We start from the raw sequence: 15879 nt of genomic DNA, 5'->3' as shown, positions 1-15879 counted from the left end.
GCTCACTGCACAGACTGATAGCCTGAGGCAGGGGAACTGCACAATGGAAATAAAGAGGGGCATTTGTTCTGGCAAAGCGTCCATTTGTAGGGTGCTCAGAACCAACGCTTAAACCTTCATTCAGGAAAACTGGAATTTCCCAATCCATACGATCTGCGTGGGTTAAATTCTGTCACGTTTCTTTGTCTTTATACTGGTTAAAGTATTTTGCCCTGGCTTGCATATTCTATAGTTACTTTTGAGTGTGGAGGTTTTTTTAACCCCCAACTGTGATGCTCCATGAAAAGACTATCCTCAGAAAAATAAGGACCCGAAACAGCTTCTGATGCAGCTTAAAATGGCAACAATTGTACACAAGCACAAAATTTAAAGCATGGGAAGTTTCTCTAGCTGTCTGCAAGAAGCCCTCCTAAATTAGATTTTTTGCAAAGGCTCCTAAAAGCCAGGACCTCTTGTTGGAGATTGCACAGGGTTAGCCGTAACTGTCTTTTGCCACAAAACGAAACAAAAGCCTTGTGGCATTGTAAAGATGAACAACACCTACTTTGACAGAAGCTTTTGTGAATGATGCTCTGGAGAAGTGAGTGGTGGCTCACAAAAGCTCAGACAGAAACAAACGTTGTTGATCTTTAAAGCCTGGACTTCTGCTTAAGGAAGTACCATAGGACAGCAAAGGCCCAAGACTGGGTGTCGTTAAGGGGATGTTAGTACAATGGCATCAGTTCAACAGCCTGGAATTAAGAAAGCTAGCTTCCCAAGCACGCTGATCCGAAAGAGCCCAGGCCGAGTCTGCTTGGCTCTGACAATTGATCAAGAGGTCTGGCAGCTTAGATGCAGAGTGGCTAGTTGACTGAGCATATTTATACTCCAGGGAAAACAGGGGGACCCAAAGCAGCTAACTTCCTCCCACTCCCCAACCATTAAAATGAGCCTGCAAGATTTGTTCAAACGTGTGTTTTGTGACCGCACAAGCTCACTGCTTTTCAGGCAGCAGCCAACTGCCGCTTTCTCATCTCCAGGACTTGGGAGTGAACTAAGCCCAAAGAGAAAGCCAGAAACAGGTAAGTGGGGTATCTCATTTCTTTACACAAAATCTTCATTTTGCCCTGCATCTTTCAGAGCAACTGAACAACCACAGGGCTCTTGTTTGTTCTGACATGCTACAGCTTGCTCCATTTCCACACTGCTTTTAAAACTGATAGCGATGCTGTATTCTTCCTGTAAATAAATCGGTACTCTATTTTATTAGATATATGCCCTGCATAGGTGTCAAACTCGCGGCCCTCCAGATGTTATGGACTACAGTTCCCATCAGCCCCTGCCAGCATGATGCTGGTGGGGGATGATAGGAACTGTAGTCCATAACATCTAGAGGGCTGCGAGTCTGACATTTGTGCATGGGCTCCAAGAGGTCTGGTCCACCATCCTTGCATATCTATTAACTTCATTTATAGACTGAATTTGCTGAGCCTCGAGGCCAATCACCCAATTAAAACTATACAATAAGAACAGAGCAACGCAAGTGGTAAAACTGAATTGTGCTTTGGTCTTCTGGTGCCAGCAATCTTATCACCTGTGGACATGGTGTATGTTGGGCCCAGGATTTGAGGGGCCCTGAAGTATAACTGCTCCCCCATCTGAAAGATACAGATAATCTTTAATGGCAGAAGTTACAAGGATTTGGTATAAAAATTAAAAGATAAAGCGCAAAGCAAAATTAAGATCATTTGTTTGTGACCATTCATAAAAACCTGGCTGTTTGCTCTAGAGCATCCCTGGATTCCTCGTTTAACAAATAAACAGTCTTCTGCTGGTCTGTCCAGCAGTCTAAGCCCATCAGTAAGGTAGAGAAACTTTGTTCCGGCCCTGTTATGTAATACAGAATGTGATGTACAGTTTCTGCAATTTTCAACATGCAGCCATCTGAAAGACATAGCATATGGCATCTGCAAATTCTATGCCCTTGATCACCTTGGGTTCTCCATGAAATGTGGGAATGTTATAGCCCTTTTGGGGCATATCTTGACCCTCTGCCAGTCTGCAGGGTTTAACAAATGGCAGGCCTTTGCACAGGGTGGAACAGACTGTGGCCACAGTGAATAAGGTGCCCAAATGCAGGACACAGATAAGAATAGAAGGGAAAGGGACTAATAATGGACTGTCACATATCTGTCACTAGAGGGCAGCCTGATAGTCCTTATAGGCAAAAGAGAAACTGTTTGGGCTGAAAAGGGGGGGGGGGGGCAGGGAACCAAGGACTTTAAAACATGGAAGAGGTGTCCTGCTGATCGAAATTTCAACCTGGCTCAATGAGGATTTGAGGAGGAATTTCCTGAAGGTACGGTGTGTTTCGCACGATAGGATGGCATGGGTGGTCTGCCGCCTGCCTACAAAGCTATCCATCTTCGTTCAGTCCTAAAGATCCCCTCAAATCTGGTTTGATTGGGCGTCAGAGAGATATCAGATATTTTGGTGAACTATTTTGACCAATATGGAGAACATCTATGGGGAACGTCAACATTTGCAGGGGAGAACGCTGTGTATGGGTTGGGGGTTAAGAAGGGGTACTTTGTTTCGGCCTGATTCCAAGAATGGGACAGGGTCAGCAAGACATTCTTGCGACACCTGTGGTCCGTTGCCACGTGTGACGTTCTGTTGATGGTGCTTTCTCTTTCTGAGCTGAACCGCAACCAATAGGAATGCGAGACTTTGTGCTGAGCATTCCAGCACTTTTAACCTGCAGAACACTGTGGCACGCCCCTCCCCCCCAATCTTTCCCTCTTGGGACAGCTCCAGCATCGCAGTAGAGGGAAGTAAAGGAAGGCTTTCCAGGACTCTTCCAGCAATTCAATTTCAGGTACATAGGATCAAAGCAGAATTAGACTTCCGGGACTAAATCAGAGAGTTTTAAAGTGTATTCTTCACACATGTGTGTGTGAGTGGGGGTGGGGGTGTTATTCTCATCCCTTCTTCACCCGCCAAAGATGTCACAGTGGTGACATCCACAGTGAAATTACTAACAATCCGCAGTGTCAGAGCCAAACAATGATCAATCAGATGGGCAGTAAAATCCACAATAATGAAATTAATTAAATGTTCTTTCCTCACCATCCCCAAAACCAGACAGGGTGCCTACCAAACTTTCTTAGGCAGATCCCTGCAGAGGAACAGGGCCATGACGTGACTGGGGAGCAGTGACCAACCAGACAGCCAAGATGGCAAAATAGATCCCCCACCTTCAGAGATAGTGTATTTCAGTTACCAGTTGGTGAAGGGGGGGGGGGCATTGGTCTGTTAGAGGCTAAAAGCCATCAATTGACCTATCATTTCTGAATTGTATATTTTTTAAAAACATCACAAATATTAGTAGCCACCACTACATTCTGGGCAGAGAGTGACAGAAGTCCTTTCTTCATCCCTTATATAGAGTGCCTACTAGCCCCTTTGCCCCATAAATCTCAACTCATTCTCCGGGTCAGTCGGCTATCCTGACTGACCCGGATTAATAACCAATCAGATGCAGATCAGAATAAAATATCAAATTCTATTAGCCCCTACAGGTCCGGTTTATCAAACGCAAAACATTTCACCAATACCTGGCAATATTGATTGCAAGTTACTTTGCGAAGGGGTCTTATTTGGTGTGTGCTTGTCAGTAAAACACTCCAGCCCCTGGCGGAACCAGGTTAATTTTTTATGGTGAAACCAATACCACAAGACCTTTCTGGGAACTAGACATTTCTAACTGGGAACTATTTGTTTTATAAAACTATCTGGTGGATCCTGCGGGGGGAGGGGGGGAGAAAAATCAAAGAAATTCACAAAACCTTTCTTTGTAGTCAGTCTTTTTCTGGCTTGGCTGCTCCTGTGTCCTCGATGAAGGAACAGCAGACTGGTCTATAACTGAAAGCAGCTGCTGTCTCTTAGTGCTGCCTCCTGCTGCAAATCGGTTGCAAAGCCACCATCAGAATAAGAACCTGGCACAATCCAAAATACATTATAATCAGAAATCACAGCTGTTTAAAATGGGGGAGAAATAGAAGGGAGAAGAAGAATGTTTGATTTATTTTAGCACAAACATACTATATGCTCTGTATATTATTTTTAGTGTTATTAACCTGCAGGAGGGTTTGTTCCTGGAAGAGAAGCCGGTAGCTATACATGTTCGGGAAATTGATCCACTCTGCCCTCTCTTCAGATGAGTGGGATATTAAGAAGCTATTCTCCAGTAAGTGTCTTAAATCTGGTATAATAATGTCAAGCCCGCGAGGCGACTGATGGAAGGCAGATTAGCTCTGCAAAGCTATATAATAGGTTACCTGTTTTAAGGCCATGGCTTCTCCCAAAGAACGCTGGGAACTGTAGTTCAGTAAGGGTGCTAAAACATCCAGTAGACACCGCTCATCTCCCAAAGAGAATTCCAGCTTCCAGGGTTCCTCACAAGACGTTTGTGTCTGTGGACGTTATTCAATAAGTCAGCAGCACACATATACTTTTATAGTTCTATAACATTGCCTGGCTTACATTGCCCTTTGAAATACGAACATTTCCATCTTATGTATTGTCGAAGGCTTTCACGGCCGGATTCAACTGGTTCTGGTGGGTTTTTGAACATTAGGAACAAGATCCAGCAAACCACAGCCACACAGCCTGGAAAACCCACCAGAACCAATTCACATCTTATGATTGCTGTTTATAGCCTATTTATGTTAATAGAACACGGGTTGATTTTTTTTTCAATTTAATCTGCTAGTTAATGGGTTTAAAATAGAAAAAGGGAAGATGTTCCATAGTTTGATTTGGTCTAAATTTATGCCAACAAGTTTGGTTCTCTGAGAGCCAGCGTGGTGTAGTGGTTATTTTTCTTTTATGTACACTGAGAGCATATGCACCGGAGACAAATTCCTTGTGTGTCCAATCACACTTGGCCAATAAAGATTCTATTCTATTCTATTCTATTAAAGCTGTCAACTCTAATCTGGAGAACCAGGTGTGATTCCCCACTCCACATGAGCAGTGGACTTTTATCTGGTGAACTGGATTTGTTTTCCTGCTCCTACACATGAAACCTCTGGGGGACATTGGGTTACTTGCAATTCTCTCTCACCTGCCTCACCAGGTGTCTGTTGTGGGGAGAGGAAGGGAAAGCAGTTTGTAAGCTGCTTTGAGACTCCTTACAGGAGAGATAGGTGAGGAATAAATCCAAACTCTTATGAGGGCATTTTCTATGGTTTTGAAGCACAATTTGTATGAATACAACAACATTTATTTGCATTAGCTACATCTATTGATGCACAGAATGCTAAAAAAAGTGTGCACGTTCCAGGAAAAGTTTGGTGAGAAAACGGTTTTCACATTAAAGTGCCCTACACTTCTTATCTTCTCTAGAACCGACAGTTTACAGAATGTGTATGTAATTCATTTGCACCCCGTCTTCTCATTGGGGACCCAAAATGGCTTATATTGTTCTCCTCTCTTCCATTTTATACCCACAACGACTGGGGCCCCTTCTATACATGCAGAATAATGCACTTTCAAACAATTGTAAAAGTGGATTTTGCTGTCATACACAGTAAAATCCAGTCCATTTTCAATGCACTGAAACTGCATTATTCTACATGCGGAAGGAGCCTCTGTAAAGTCGGTGAGGCTCAGAGAATGTGACTGGCCCAAGGTCACCAAACGAGCTTCTATGGCACGAGGAGGGATTCAGACCTGGGTCTTCCAGATCCTAGCTCTGCACTGTTAACCAGCACACCACACTGGCTGTGTACATCTTTGATTAAAGTTTAACATCTCTGATTAAACATGAAATAATTTTCCTATTGCCAAAACTTCTTGAGATACAGAGAAGCGCTTGAGATTAAAATGTATGCTATCAACAGAAGCTATTGCTTAAGTTAAACAAAGGAAAAGTGGCCATTTGAAACACTTTCTGAGCTTCCCCATTATAAGAATGTGTCAGAATGAATACACCATATGGGGTGTGAGTCTCACTGGCAATTGTTGTGGCATCTTCTCACCTACGAAACATGCTTACCACCTCTTTGCTTGGCATACAATTGACGGCTCGACAGCTCCAGGCTAAGATTTTTAAAAAATTGAGCAGAGATTTTAAATGTAGGCTGTGTGTGCAATTATTTTTCTTTCTACAGAAATATTTACTGTGGCTTTTACTGTAGCGTAAGTTTGGTTTTTTCATGACAGTTTCTCAATGTGGCTTCTATCAGAGGCACTGTGTAAATGTCTTTATTACACCTATCCTGTTTGGATTTATTTAAGAGGTCCGCTATAATCAGACCTGGGATTCAGACACCACTCTGTGCTTTACGGAACTGGTAAACATTTGGATGGTGACCTGTATTAAAATGATGCAGAGTTTCCATGGCTTACCATGCCGCACTGGAGGGATGTGTGGAGGTTTGGTCCTGGCCCATTCCATGGGTCTCTACTGAGCTGCGCACAATTCTTCTAAATGGGTTGCAGGCACCTTGCCTGGGGCTGAAAGGGCGCACCACTGTTGAAGTAAAAGCCTCCCCAACCTCACAATTTCCTCTAAACCAGTAGTTCCCGACGTTTTTTTTAAACTCGCGTACCCTTTGGCAACACATTTCCCTAATATTGTACCCCCATATTTGCAAGCCCCTTACGTAATTCTGTTATAGACTCTGGCATGTACCCCGGGGTGGAGTGTCCCTCCCTTTACACCTTAGCATCCCATACCACCTTTCTTCCTCTACCCCCTTTCAGACTCACGCCATCTCGGCCTCAGCCCCCTGGCTTACTCCCCCTCCCCATATCCTTGATCCCTACAGATCTACTATCTCCTTTCTCCAACCCCATCTTCTTCTCAGCCCCTGACCCATTGCCAATTCCACCTTGGGGCATCCCTGGAGGTTGGGGAGGCGGGCCAATGGAGGTTGATCAGCACCTGGATTGTGGATCAACAACCCTACCTGAAGATCGGGGTCGCTCCAGTCCCCCCCCCCCTCCAATCTGAGGTTTGGCCACCCTCAATCAATAATCAATATCAATCAATGTGGCCACCCGTTGCTCCCCTCCCCACACACATACCCCCTGGGCAACCCTCAATCAATAATCAATATCAATCAATGTAAATCGACAGGAGGCCCCTGTGGACGCCGCCTCCCGCCTTTTGTCCCCCCGGGGCCCTCTCAGCCCCGCATCTCCGCCGCCGGCCTCTTGGCTCCTCCCTCGCTCGGCCGTGGCGGCGGCCCAGGCTTGCTGTTCCCGGGGCGGCCGCGGCGCTGCTGCCTCCCTGCCCGCCTCCTTCCTCCTCAGTCTCTCCTCCTCCTCCTCCTGGCCGGGCCGAGCGGAGGCGGCGGCGGCGGAGGAGCCCCCCGAGCTAGGCCGCGGCGCCCATTTTGCGCGACTGACTCGGCCGGCCGGCCTGGCTGCTGCTGCTGCTGCTCCTGCCGCTCCTGCTGCTGCCGCCGCCCCTCCATGCGGAGGTGACATTCGGCGGCCGCCATTTTGAGCGCGGGAGGGAGGGAGGGAGCCAGAGCAGGCCGCGCTCGGAGCCTGCCAGGAAGGCGGCCCGGCTCGGCCCGGAGGAGCCGCGAGGCCGCGCCGAGGCCAGCCGGGCTCCTCCTCCGCCTCTCCCCGCCGCCATTGGGCGCATCGCCAGCAAATACGTGCGCGTCTCGCTGCCTCCCCCGGCGGCCGCCCGAGCCCTGCCCGCCGCCGGAGCCCCGCTGCCGCAGCAGCAGCCGCAGCCCCGACAGCAGGCCTCGCCGCCCGGGCCTCCCCGCCAGCATCCCCCGGCTTCGCCGCCGCCACCGCCGCCGCCCGGGGAAGGCCGGCCGCAGCCAGCCATGAACCACCATCAGCAGCAGCAGCCGCCTCCGCCGCAGCAGCAGAAGCCCGGCGAGCAGCAGCTCAGCGAGCCCGAAGATATGGAGATGGAAGGTGAGCCCGCAGGCCCTGGCCGGGGCGGGCGGGGGGGTCTCGTCGTCCCTTTAATCGCTGCCCCCCCCCCCCACGAGCTCCTGCTCCTCCATTTAAGCCCCCTCCCCAATTGCTCTTGCAGTTCCTCGGCCTTCTCCTCAGCATCCTTGTGCCTTCCACTTTGGCCCCCCCATAATCTTTAGCAGCCCCCCATTAAATCACTGCCAACAAGGGAAATCCCCCTCAGCAAGCTTCTTCCCTTCATTAGATTCCCTCCCCCCCCCGCCCCCACAATTGCTCTTGCAGTTCCTCGGCCTCCTCCTCAGCATCCTTGTGCCTTCCACTTGTGCCCCCCCCCAATTACTTTTGCAGCTCCTTGGCCTCCTCCCTTCTCCTAAGCATCTTTCTGCCTTCCAGTTGTGCCCCCCCCAATAATCTTCAGTGCCGCACCTCCCAGCCAGCATTTAATCGCTGGCAGCAAGGAAACACCCCCAGCTTCTCCCCTTCATTTAAGCCACCCCCCCCCCAATTTGCTCTTGCAGTTCCTTGGCCTCCTCCCCCCCCCCCTCCTCAGCATCCTTATTTCTTCCAACTGTGCCTCCCCCCAGTCCTCAGCACCACCACTTCCCCCCCCCCATGTTATCACCCCGGTTTTCCCCTTCCCCCAATTTATTGGACATCCTGCCATGATTTTCCTTTGCGTTCTCTCCCAGGCATTGTCAACCCCCCCCCACCTTCTTAGCTGCTCCCCACCCCCCATTCTTCCCTCCTTTTCTTATTGCCTTTTTGCCTCCTGTTCTGGTACCCGTCCTGGGATGCTGGGTCCCTGGGCCCCGTACTGCATCTCTGCCCACCCCCCAACTCTGTAGCTTCTTTGCTAGGCTTCTGACTCTGTTCTCCCCCCACCCTTCAACTTCAGGCCGTCCCCAGCAGAGCTTGCTGTCCCCTCCTCTCTCACTCCTTAACCCCATCCCTACATTCCTTAAAACTGATTCTCTTAACCCCCCCCCCCCCAATCCCCTACTCAGGTTTAAGTCCCATTGAATAACCTGAACTGATTTTTGATTTAAAACATCCATAGGATGGTGGTCTTTGTACTCTCTGATCCTGTTCCTCTGCTTAACCCCCCCCCCCCAAAAAAAACCACAGGCCCTATCCTCTTCATCTCCTTAGGGTGATGGGTTCTTCTGTCATTGTGTCGTCCTCCCCCCCAACATGGATGCAAATTGGTTCCAAATTTTCTTTGACCCTTGATTTTTGCAGCCTGATTTTTTCCTTTGGTATTTTCACTTGACTGGGGTCCCAAGGAGGCATTTAACTTCCCCCACCCAAAGCACCTCCACACTCATCCAACTTTGTGAGATCCCTTCCCCCCCCCCCGCCCCCGCTTTTCAACCAACCCCCGGATCTCCCCTCTCTTGCATTCTTCCATCAGCAAATCCTCCTGCTCTCTTCCCCACCACAACCCCAATAAAAAACCCACCTCTGGACCTGTAACTCCATGCCCCTCTTCTGCCTTTGAAGCCAGGGCAACTCCAAGGCTATTTTTCTGTTTTCGGATTCAGGAGATGATGGGGTGGGGGGTAGCAGCTTTGGGGGGGGCAGGTGGTGGTGAACCTGGGGGCTTCTGGATACCTTCCTTCCCCCCCAGGAGACCACCTCAAATCAGCTGTCTTCTTGCCTGTGGCAAAAGTTGGGGGAGGGAAAGTTTTGTGTTTGTTTTGTACAAATGCTGGGGGTGGGTGGGGCAACTTTGGTGCATTTGGAAGTGGCTGGGGGAGGGGCGTGTCTCCCATTGAAAAAGTGGGCAGGGGCATCATCTTCTCTTCCCACTGCTTTTTCTGGGGGGAAGCATGCCTGTGGGTGGAGGGGCCAGACCAACTTGGAGAGACCTCCTAGGGGCCCTTCTTTGCAGAGATCTGGGAACATTTCTTGAAAGTGAGGGGGGGGGGGAAGGCTGGCTTCTGTCTTGCCCCAGAGTGCTTCTGCTGTGTGTGTATTTTCCTCTCTCCCCCCTCCATTGCATCTTGCACATAGCTAGCCACGCGAGATGCTCGCCATTTTTAATTGGGGTGCCGCTCTTGGCTCATGGGGGGGGGGTATTATTTACAGCAAACGCTCATGGGGCAGGGGGGGCAGTAACTCCTGCATTATGGGCTGAATCCCGGTCCTGTAATGCTCTTAAATAGGCATGGATCTACTGACCCTGCTCTGTAATGCTGCAACGTCTTGGGAACGGGGGGGGGGGAGGTTAGGGAAAGAGGAAGCAGAACCCTCCCCAGGCAGGAACATGTTCCAGATTTAGGTGCCCGGCTTAGAAGGATGCCTGCGCGCACTGTTTTTGCACAATGGGAGTTTGCGACACCCATAAAAGTTTTGTGCTCCGTGGGGAACTGAATAGTGTCGTCTTTAAACCCAGCTTCTGTTTGCTTCTGTATATGTTGCCCCATAACAAGATTGCAGACTTTGGAATCGGAAAAATCAAACGTATCTTTGCTTCAGGGTAATGGGCGGTAAAAGGTTTACTGGCACCGAGAAATCCAGTGGTTGGGGCGGGTGTGTGTGTGTGGATCTGAACTGCAAAACACAAAGTGACTGATTAAAGATATCTGTATAATTAGATCTGGATTGTTTTTATTACTGATCGACGAGAATACCTAGCATGCTTTGTAGATGGTTGGATGATGCTCTGCACGTGTTTTTTTTAATTCCGTGCTCAATTTCTCTTAAACATTTCTTAAAACTATGTCTGAACTGCACCCCAAGTAGGGAATAACTGACTGAATGGTGCATTTGTGTCCCCACAAATACATCCCTGCACCGAGAGTTTAGGCTACTGTTTCTTTATACTTTTTTGGTGGGAAGTTGGTAGACACACATGACAAAGAGATATTTTGTATCCGGGTGCTGAATGGCAGCATAACAATTACCTTACCTTTTTTTCAGTGGGGCATGTTTCTCCCCTTTTTGTGGGACTTCTCAAGATGCCTCATGCAAAGAGTTGGCTTACCTGGTAGCTGAAATTTCAGAGCATCCTGCTTTCACTGGCTCTCTTTGGTACCCCATGGGGAGAACTTGTGGGATATAAATGAAGTAAGCGTCTCAGCTTCCAGAAGGTGCAGCTGTTGATTTGACTCAGCCTGCCCGTGTTCTCAAGCCCTGCACTGCCCTGATGCATAGGTTGGAAGTTTGGGTCTCCTTAATATTTATTTTAATATGAGGACCTGTGTTGTGTACGATCTGGGACACCAAACCCGCTCCGCCATCCAAGCTTGCTGGGTGACCTTGAGCCGGTCCCACCCCTCATCCTAAACTTCTTCACTGGGTGGTGGTTGTCGATAAAACGGAGGAGAGGAGAATGAGGAACACCAGAAGAAGAAGAGTAAGCGTTTGGATTTCTATCCCCCCATTCTCTCCTGTAAGGAGACTCAAAGGGGCTCACAAACTCCTTTCCCTTCCCCACCCCACCCCACAATAAACAGCCTGTGAGGTGGGTGGGGCAGAGAGAGCTCCAAAGAACTGTGACTAGCCCAAGGTCACCCAGCAGGCTTCAAGCAGAGGAGCAGGAAATAACACCCGGTTCTCCAGATTATAGTCCATCTGCTCTTAACCACTATGCCACATTGGCTCTCTTTGGTATCCCATGGGGAGAACTTGTGGGATATAAATGAAGTGAGCAAATAGTGAATCATATTGTCATAGAGAAGCATATCGTGTTGTCCTTAGCAGTGAAATAAACCAGAAGCGTTTCAAATATTTTGGTGTGTGGATGAAAAAGTACATCAAGAAAAGGTACGTGCAGTCTGGCTTGCCAAAAAGCAAGGCTCTGGGTAAGACGCTGGTCTCTCCGGTCCTGTTTCCAGCATCCTCTGGCGATTTTAAGCAAGTTTGGAAGCTGAGAAGCACCTTTTGGTGTTCACAGGTAGACTTAAGCAAGTTTGGAAGCTGAGAAGTACCTTTTGGTGTTCACAGGTAGACTATAGCTGTACATGGAAGCTTCAGTCTGTAGCAGTGTTGATCAACAGAAAGGAACAAACTTACCTGCCATGAATTTGACTAATCATTTATTTTTTAAAGTGGCCTAACCTGAGAGTGTTAAAGCCTAGCCCAAACCGAGGCTGTCATACTTGATCGTATTGTGAGAAGGCAAGAGTCACTAGAAAGGTTAATAACGCTAGGAAAAGGGGGAGGCAGTAGGAAAAGAGGAAGACCGGATGCAAGGTGGATCGATTCGATCAAGGAAGCCGCGGCTCTCTGTTTGCAAGCGCAGAGCAAGGCTGTTAACGAGAAGATATTTTGGAAGTTGTTAATTCATTGGGTTGCCATAAGTCGGAAGCAACTTGACGGCCCTTCGCGCATGCACACGCAACCTGGCGGACCTGTTCTTGTTTGAATGAATTATCTGAGATAATTATGCGTCTTGTGCAGAAGTTCTTCCAATGGTCTACTAGCTGCTTGTCAGTTTGATTTGTGGACAGTGAGTAGCAAACAGCTTATATCTCCTTATAATTTAGACATTTTGACCATTGCGGAAAAAAATCACCACGTCTTTATCTTCTGCTCACTGATGTTGTGACTGAGAACCAATCAAGCAGACTTTTGTGTTTAGGTTCTTTATGAGTGATTATAAAGTTACAATCCCAATTATAAAGTTACAAGAGCTTCTTGGCTAAAAAAGGGGGTCTTGATACTGTAATTGCCGTATTAAACCCCCCTCCCCACCCCCGGTGCTGCAGCACAAAGTTCATGTTTTCCAGTAAGTGAACAAGATATGTTTCCGCACTCCTATGTTCCTGCTGGGTGACCTTGGGCTAGTCACAGTTCTTCGGAGTCTCCTTACAGGAGAGAAAGGTGGGGTATAAATCCAAAAATCTCTTCTCTAAGCTTCCATAATCACCATCTTCCTGTGTATGAAATTGGGTTGCCGTTGTTTGTCCTGTTGCTGATCTTCTCCATGAAGGACTTCTGATAGCTTTTCCAGAGGACTTCTGATAACTTAACCCTGAGTGCGAATTCCATGTATCACAGGTCTGGCCTGTGGACAGAGTAGTGCAGTTGCTGCTCTAGCCATCAGAAAGCTGAGTTTAAAGAGGAGCTGCCGTAGATCCCTGCATTTCTTGTCCTGATAATCTGAAGCTCCCCTTTGCCTTCCCTTCCCCGGGGAAGGTGTGAGGTTGGTGGCTTCTTCCAGGGTTGGGTTTTTGTCTTTTGCAGAGGTTCCTCTGATACTCTGGAAGAGGCAGCCCATAGAGGGGATAACCAATATCTCCCTGCTGGGTTTTAGGTCAGCCCGCAGGACTGTTTATTCCAAACAACCCATGGTGAATTTTTTATCTCCAGGAACATTGTTGGGTTTGGTAAGTATAAGGTGGTCTTAAAGTGTCGTTCACTTGATTATTTATTGCCCGTGCCTCTGTTGTAACCCTCTTCGAGTCCACGGCTGGGGGCAGCTTGAGATTTTAAATAAGAAATGGTTGTGATGGGAATGGGTTTCTACTGGACCAAGAGGAAGAAGAAAAGGAGGAGGAGTTTGGATTTATACCCCGTCTTTCTCTCTTGTAGGGCGACTCAAGGCAGCTTACAAATTCCTTTCCTCTCCCCACTACAGACACCTTGTGAAGTAGGTGGGGCTGAGAGAGTTCAGTGGGAACTGTAACTAGTCCAAGGTCACCCAGCAGGAATGTAGGAGCGGGGGAACAAATCCAGTCCACCAGATAAAGAGTCAACCACTCGGGTGGACGAATGGGGCATCAAACCCTGTTCTCAGATTGGAGTCCGCCTGCTCTTAACCGCTACATCACGCTGGCTCAAGAGCTCCTGTGTATTGATTTCCATGCTACCGGTCTTTATTTTATTGTCAGCGGTGTGTTGTTTAAACCATTAGGTTGAGCAGAGAAAGGTAAAGGCTTTTGTGGACTTCTACACATTCTGTGGCTATACCTCAAGACCACTTCTGAGAACCACAGCTGTAACATGGCAAAAAACGGCCTTTTAAAAAAATCTCACGCAGGACTGAACAACGGATTCTGTACACTTTCTTCTTGGCCGTGTGGAGTAGCATTTGGCCACTTGCTTTAGTACAGCGTATATTTTAATATGTAATTATACTGTGGAAGCAAAACATATTTTGGTGCCGAGCACGCTGTCTTTTGAAAGGCGCTACTGTGAAAAAAGCGGGTAGCTTTCCCAGTTCCTCGTATAGCTGAGGTTCCCAGCACACTTCAACTGAGAATCAGTGCGGAAATATCGGGACCTTCTTGTAGGAGTCCAGGACAAATAGCAAATGCAAGCGCTAGGAATGGAACATCCTGGTATTTTGAGTCTCTGTTTACAATAAGGGATAACGATCTCCCCATTTCCCTGTAGAGGTTATTCCGAAGCTGACGAGGATCAATTCCATTAATGTTTTTCTTTGCATCCAGTAGATTCTTCCTCCTTTAATATATTAACATTCTCGGGTTCATAGACTCCAGTGCTGCCCTCTGCAAGAGTCTAATCAGTCTACCCTGGGCTCTTATAAAATTTTCATTTATCAGTCAATTCCTTGATTGCTTCTATTGTTCTTCACTCCTGGCTCCTGCTCAGTAAAGTTCAGGTTAAGAAACGGGATCAATTTATTTATTGTTGATCTGGCAGTTTGCTTCCACGAAACAGCCACACAGATAACAGCCGCAAAACATTATCTGCGTTTCTAATGAGCGCGCAGAACAATGGCGGGGAGCTGCAATTATCGGCTGGAAGCTTCTAATAAAGCTTCTTAGAATTTTTTAGATTTCGGCATATTGACCTGATAGTTTTTGCTTTCATGAAAACAGAAGACTCTTCGCGGTGTTGGACTATGGTTGAATGAAGCTCTGCTTCATGGGGTTTGGCTGCTGCCTGGTGGTAGATTGATATGGAGTTATTCTAGCACAGGGGTAGGGAACCTGCGGCTCTCCAGATGTTCAGGAACTACAATTCCCATCAGCCCCTTTCAGCTTCTCCCCCTGCAAAAAAGTTACCCTCCTGTGGACAATTTTAGAGCACCACACAATTACTTTTACCTCCTAGGTATGTTTGTTCATCGGCTCCTGCCCCTTAACCACACATCCTCCATGTCCTTGGATTTGCTGCAAAGGAACATATGCAACTTTTCTCAGGTCCCTTCCGCACACGCAAAATAATGCGTTTTCAAACCACTTTCACAACTGTGTGCAAATGGATTTTGCCATTCCGCACAACTTCAAAGAGCATTGAAAGCAGTTTGAAAGTGCGCTATTCTGCATGTGCGGAATGAGCCTCATTTTTCTCCAGATAACATAGTAGGTTGCTTTCCATGCCTAGGTTAGCGGCATACTACTATTTTGTGAAAATTTTAACACAAATCATTTGGGGTTGCATCAATAGCTATTATCCGTCGGATCGGTACGCACAAGTTTTGTTCTTCAGCCTCGAGGCCGGCTGAACTCAGTTAAATGCATGTAAACATATGCAAGGGAGGCTGTGCTTGGTCTAAATTGCAGCACGTTTAACCAGTTCAGGTGGTGTTTGGTAAATGACACGACGGGATGTTTCTGAGTGGCACTGAAAGGTGCGGAGGCAGGAGCGATCTGGCGATGGGCCGAAACTTGTCCTGACTCTCCCAAAAATGTTGTTGCTAATTGTGGACAATGCCTGGGAAAGCTGAGATGACGTCAGGTTGGAAGTTTTTCTGTTTATATGGGAGTGCAGAGGATAGGGGCGTCCAACGTGGTTTTCCTGATCACCGTTTCACCTGCTGACATGTTTTCTAGTGGTTGCCAAGTGGGACTTTTGCCTAGCAAAGCTTCTGATTGGCCAGAAATTTGATTGACTCTGCAGATTGTTAAAAAAAATTGTTTTGGCAGCACAAAGATCTTTACTGTGTGACTGAACTCCATTCTGGTCTGGTGACCCCACTGCAGACTCCACAGCCGAGGCCGACCCCCCACACCTGCCTGACCAAGTCACATT

At 47.8% G+C, this 15879-nt stretch overlaps 1 protein-coding gene across 1 annotated transcript in view; it reads left to right on the top strand.

The window, feature by feature from the left end:
* Window positions 1-7496: 7496 nt before the first annotated feature.
* The window catches only part of USP7 (ubiquitin specific peptidase 7), a 56559-nt gene continuing 48176 nt past the window's right edge, over window positions 7497-15879 (top strand). The window contains exon 1 of the mRNA XM_048492972.1: window positions 7497-7929. Within this exon, the coding sequence (XP_048348929.1) occupies window positions 7836-7929 (94 nt within the window). The 5' untranslated portion in view covers window positions 7497-7835. The remainder of the gene's footprint in view (window positions 7930-15879) is intronic.

This window comes from Sphaerodactylus townsendi, linkage group LG04 (assembly GCF_021028975.2).
Source record: "Sphaerodactylus townsendi isolate TG3544 linkage group LG04, MPM_Stown_v2.3, whole genome shotgun sequence".
Taxonomy (NCBI): Eukaryota; Metazoa; Chordata; class Lepidosauria; order Squamata; family Sphaerodactylidae; genus Sphaerodactylus; species Sphaerodactylus townsendi.
The sequence above is the reverse complement of the archived record's forward strand: the minus strand, read 5'-3'. Positions and strand labels throughout refer to the sequence as shown.